We start from the raw sequence: 6,226 nt of genomic DNA, 5'->3' as shown, positions 1-6,226 counted from the left end.
CTACTTGAAGTTGTATCATATCAACATCTCCTGATGTAGATGCTAATGATGGTGGAAACTCGGTTTCTGAAATGATCCTAGCATGTGGAGGCTCATCATTGTGATACATCTCGGTTTCAGATTCATTTTGTGCCTCCTTCATTATTTTTCGTGGTTTACATGTAATCACAACCTTCCAATTAGACTTACAGCCTTGTGGATATGGCATGTAATACACTTGTCTAGCTTTTTGCGCAAGGATGAATGGATCGTAACCCCCATATCTCCTAGTGGGTAATACTTCAATTATTTTGTAGTCTTTGTGTCTACGCGTTCCCCGAGGCCTGGTAGGGTCATACCACTCAAAATAAAACAAGGTGACTCTCAAACTAACAAGACTTGGATACTCAACAATCAAAATCTCTTTAAGAGTGCTGTACTAGTCAGATGTATCATTCCCTCCATCACCTTTAACATATATGCCTGTATTATCTGTCTTCTTTCCACATGCATGCTCAGGAGTATGAAATCTATACCCGTTGACCTTGAACATACCAACACTCGTGGCCCTATTTTTTGGACTGAATGCTAAATTCAATAAATGAGGACAAGTTATGCCATTACTGGGATTTTTTACCTGATTTTTCAAACAAAATATAGTATTTAGAAAAAAATATTTACTTTGGCATATTTAGAAAAACAATATTTAGAAAAATGTAATAACTTACATGCTCATGGAACCATGATGGAAAGTTGGTTAAAGAATTATTGCTCCCAGGGATCTGCTCGTATTGACTTCTAAATGTATCAACTTCAGGACAATTCAACAAGATATGTAAGTGAGCGGCTTTCATTTCCATACTAGTTAACCATCTATCTTTGTTGGCTCCCCCAGGAACACTCGGTTGATAAAAAATAGAAAGGGTAGGCTCAGATGAACTTTCACCACCATCATCATTCCGATTCGGCCTTGTTCTCTTAGACATTACATGTGGCTCAAAGTAATAAGAACAATAACTTGATGTCTCTCTAGCTTGGTATGCTTGACAAATTGAACCCTCTACTCTAGCCCGATTCTTCACTGATCTCTTATACGTGCCTATTTCACGCTCAAATGGATACATCTACCTATACTGAGCTGGTCCACAAACACGTGCCTCATATGCCAAGTGAATTGGTAGATGCTCCATTATGTCAAAAAAGGCAGGTGGAAAAATTCTTTCTAACTTGCATAAAATAATAGGAATATTAGCTTCCATTTGTACAAGATCGCTAACCCGAAGAGTAGATGAACAAAGGTCCCTAAAATATTGACTTATTTCGGTCAACGGTTTCCACACGTGGTCTGGCAACTTTTTGAAGGCTAACAGAAGTAAACACTCCATAAATACATGACAATCATGAGTTTTCATCCCAAACAATTTGCCTCCATTGACATCGACACAACTTTGTAAATTTAAAACATATCCATCTGGCATTTTCAACTCTTGTACCCATTTACAAACATTTTTTCGTTGTTGGAGTGTCAAGACATAGTTGCCCTTAGGCTTTGCCCAATGACCTTCGCGTACCTGCACCAAATTCAAATATGGTTGCTTACAAAGCACAGCCATGTCTAACCTTGCCTTTTCATTGTCTTTTGTTCTTTCAGAATCCATAACGGTATTCATTATGTTATCAAAAACATTCTTCTTAATATGCATTAGATCTAAACAATGACGAACCAAATGATCTTTTCAATATGGGAGATGCCAAAATATACTCCTTTTGGTCCAATTGTGTTCCACCCCATATCTGCTCAATCTCACTTGTCCTCCTGTGTCAACTATTTTAGGATAGTGTCTAACTCTTTCCCAGACCTGTTCGCCACTAAGCCTAATAGGAGGTTCTTCATCCTCCTCAACATTTTTCTTAAAACCAACTTTATTACGCCTATAAGGATGACATTAAGGTAAATATCTTCTATGACAGTCAAACCACGAATTCTTTTCGCCATAATCTAACTAAAAGGCCTTGGTATCCTCCATGCATACTGGACATGCTAATCTTCCCCCCGTACTCCAACCAGACAACATTCCATAAGTAGGAAAATCATTAATTGTCCACATTAATGCAGCCTTTAACTGAAAATTCCTCTTGCTATGAATATCGTATGTTAGGACGCCTTCATCCCATAACTCTTTAAGTTCATCTATCAATGGTTGAAGATAAACATCAATTTTTGCTTTGGGATTTTCTTTTCTGAGTATGATGCACGTTAGGAACAAAAAGTGGTTTTTCATACACATATGAGGTGGAAGGTTATAAGGGGTAACTATAACAGGCCAACAAGAGTACGGTGTGCTAAAATGAACATTAGGAGAAAACCTATCAGAACAAATTCCAAGTCTAACATTACGCGGTTCGCTTGCAAAATGAGGATGCTTGGTATCAAAATGTTTCCATGCTTCACCATGGGAAGGATGTGTCATCACGTCGTCGTTTCTGCGATTTTGGTGATGCCACAACATATGAGGGGCAGTACTCATTGATGCATATAATCTTTGTAGCCTTGGAATCAATGGCAAATAATACATTCTTTTATATGGCACCTCTTTATTTTTTCCCTTCCTAGGCTTAAATCTCTGCTCCCCAAAAGATTTACATTGTCTAAGATCTTGGACCTCTTTGTAATATATCATACAACCATTGACACAACAATCTATCTTAACCTCCTTAAACCCAAGCTGGGAAACAATTTTCTTAGCTTCATAGTAATTAGCAGGAATTTCATTTGGAGTTATTTGCATTTCTCTAAACAAAGTTGCCCACTGATCAAAAGATCCTTGGGATTGGTTTCCCTCTGATTTTATACTCAGCATCCTACTAGCAAGTGACAATTGTGAATGGATACCATTTTCCCACAAGGGTTTACTAACTGAATCTAAGAGGTCATAAAATCTCTTAGCATCTCGATTTGGTTCCTCCACTGTTGGTTGCATGTACATGTGAAACTCAGGTTACAAAGCATCAACAACCATCTCATGATAACAATCAAAATTTTCTTCCCATGTAACACCACCTAATGCAGAGCTACTTTCAATATCTTCATCTATCTTAATCTGATTCTCTATGGGTATCTCTTCCCATGCTCTGTCCAAACCCAACAATTAGGTTTAAACCCATGAGTATATAGATCATTCTTAATGTCGATCAACTGTTTAAACGTCCCACATTGACATCTAGCATATGGACACCTAATTAAACCTCCTCTGAGAAATTCATCAGTTCTAGTACATGCATCCACATTTACCCCTTTAATAAAACTGGGTTTAAGACCTGCCTCTGATCATACATTCTATCATACATACAACTTCGGTTATGGTTTTTCATTATTAATGAATTTAATTTCCTACATATCAAAGGGATAATATTCACTTTTTAATTTTTTGTTCAACAAAAAACCACAACAAATAAAAGTCTTATCATGAATATAATTTATACTTTCACCATGAATGGTTTACACAAACAAGCACATATAAATAAGTATAGATAAGCATGCATAATAATTTAATAGAGATAATAAAGATGAAGATAAATTAAAACTCAATAGTTTAACAGAGATAATAAAAAAATAAAAAAGTAGAAGGTTAAACCTTGAATAGCTTTTCTGGAAGTCTTAAGCTCTACCAATACTTGTGATAGTGTAAATGGAATCTGTTGCTCAATCTCTTCTTCAACTCCTTTCGGTTATGAATTTTGTCAATTTTGTAGAAGAAACCATTGGTGTTGGAATAGGATTTTCCTACAACATATTCGTTTTAGTTAATAGGTATACAACATATTTTTCATGTGTAAGTAAGTTCAGTCTACCTGTAATCAAAATGTAATCCGCATAGGCTAATAGAAAAATGATCAAGTCAGTTGTTCTTCTTATGAATAGAAATGGATCTGATTTAGTATTCTTAAAACAAAAAATATGTAAAGTGGAAGAAACACAGCAAACAAACATATATCTTATTAACGTCAATTCATGGGCAAAATGCTTGGTCAGTCAAGCTAAGGTTATATTCTCATTTATTTTGATTATTTATTCTACTTTTTTCCCATATATATCTAAATCTGACATTAGAAGAAAACTACTTATTAGACCTTGATTTGGTCTTATTGGACATTGATAGATTGGGATAGGATACATGAAAAAATATGAATAATGGAAACTGGAAAGCATCTAGTCATTTAGTGATATTCGAAGAAAGTGAAGAATTTATATTACAAAGATTAATATAAAGATTAATTATAATAAACTTATTATTACAAAGCCCTTGGAAAATTAATTATAATATAAAGATTAAATTAAGAACAGTACTAATAAAGCATAAAGATAAAGATAAACTGTTGGTTACAAATTGCAAGTCAATGAAAGCTATATTTGACCTCGCTTGGGAAAATAAGCCATTAGCTTCTAAGAAAAACCAAAATTAGAGCACATGTTCAACATGAAGAAAAACCAGCTTGAAGGGATACTTAAGTAAAACAATTTGCATAAGATATGGATTCAAGATTGTAAAAGGTTGGAAAACATATTTTCTGTTCCTGTCGCCAAAACACTTGAAAAAAATCTTGAAGAGCTTGTGGTCTCGGATTGCTCTCGATTGAGGGAAATTCTAGCCATCAAAGAAGAAAATGCCAACAACAGTGCTGAACAATTTTTTGACTTTTCAAAACTGGCAACCATCAAATTTTTGAGACTACCAAAAATTCAAGAGTTTCTATCCAGGAACTAAAGAAATAAAATTTCCAGCACTGAACAACTTGTCTATTGAACAGGGTTTATAAAGAAGAAATAATTTAATGTTGATTCATGGCAAGGACTATGGCTCTAAATAGGGTTTATAAAGAAGAAATAATTTAATGATAAAATGGCAGGATCTAGTAACAAGACACCTAAAAAACTATATAAAAATAGTTTCCCATTTTCTATCATTAACTATTTCTAATGGCAATAAGCTCAACAACCTGAGTTGTTTAGATTTATATATTTTCCAAAACAACACATGATTTAGTAATGCAAATAGTACTAATGACAAAATGGATAATAGAACTGCACCGGGGGGGGTTGAGTATTTACTAGTGGATCTAAATGTGCATGCTGGTTTTTGGGTCAAAATCTTAAATTCCTATATATTCAACTCTTTCATTCTTTTGTAAGGAAAAGGAAGCATGTGAAATAATATTTTATTGCCAGATCTGTTCATAGAAGTAACATTTCTTGTTGTTCCTGTTTATCTTTTTCAATTAAAAAAACTGTATTATAATTAGACAAATATAGATCCTAAATGTAGATCTACACACAGAATTTGTAGTTCATGCTCTCTAGCACATTTTTAGCAAAATATCAACAACTGAGATAACTGCAACAATTATTGGGTGTTCAGTTCAGCATTACGAATTCCCTCCCTCCATATGTTTTGTCAATCAATAAACAAACTAAATTAAAAATCTAAATTTAAAACCTAATTACTAAATCATCCATTAAAAACCAATCAACAAACTAATTATCTAAAATATGAAACCCCAAATCAACAAATTAATTAGCTAAGTAGGGGACTAGGGGAGTAGGGAAGAATCCAAACACAAGCAGCGGAGCAGGTAACTCACCCTCACCAGGCCATTGGATAAGCACGAGCTAGCAGCGATGGTAAGTAGAACCAGCGACAATGGCGAAGGGAACTTCGGAACCAGCGATGGTAACTGTTTTCAAATTACGTGCTCCTACCTATCATCCTTGACAACATTCAATTCTTATCAAATGCATGTTGAATCGAATAACTTATGAATAAACCCTAAACAAAGAAAAAACAATGGAAACTGACCCTCGTTGGAGTTCTACCTCGCTGAAAACCCTTGGTTTGAGTAAGGCGTCGGAGTAGGGTTTATGGTTGAGAGAGAGTGTGTGTTGAGGAGCGTCGGCGAAGCAACCGTGACAGAGCGGCGACGGCACCGGAGAATGACGCGGGTTGGTGCTGAAATGGGGAATTTGGGGTAAAAAGGAATTGTTTTTCTGAATTCTCTAAACGCAGGAAGTGGATGGGGTAAGTGTTTTTTAATGATAAAAATCGACGGCACATTTGTCGATTTTAAATTAAAAACAATCGACACTCTATGCGTCTATTTTATATATTAAATCTATACCGTTTATTTGGTTTTAGAAAACGATCTAGACCCATTAAAATTTATCGATGGTAACTGTTGTCGATATTTTAAT

General features: G+C 35.0%; 1 protein-coding gene across 1 annotated transcript; it reads right to left on the bottom strand.

Moving 5' to 3' along the window:
• Positions 1 to 1,103: 1,103 nt before the first annotated feature.
• Positions 1,104 to 2,960, bottom strand: LOC140183072 (uncharacterized). The gene is made up of 3 exons (XM_072231072.1): positions 2,013 to 2,960; positions 1,788 to 1,889; positions 1,104 to 1,670 (listed from the first exon to the last, which is right to left on the bottom strand). Exons 1-3 carry the CDS (start codon positions 2,958 to 2,960, stop codon positions 1,104 to 1,106), a joined length of 1,617 nt encoding a protein of 538 aa, XP_072087173.1.
• Between the last annotated feature and the right edge of the window lie 3,266 nt (positions 2,961 to 6,226).

This window comes from Arachis hypogaea, chromosome 20 (assembly GCF_003086295.3).
Source record: "Arachis hypogaea cultivar Tifrunner chromosome 20, arahy.Tifrunner.gnm2.J5K5, whole genome shotgun sequence".
Lineage (NCBI taxonomy): Eukaryota > Viridiplantae > Streptophyta > Magnoliopsida > Fabales > Fabaceae > Arachis > Arachis hypogaea.
The sequence above is the reverse complement of the archived record's forward strand: the minus strand, read 5'-3'. Positions and strand labels throughout refer to the sequence as shown.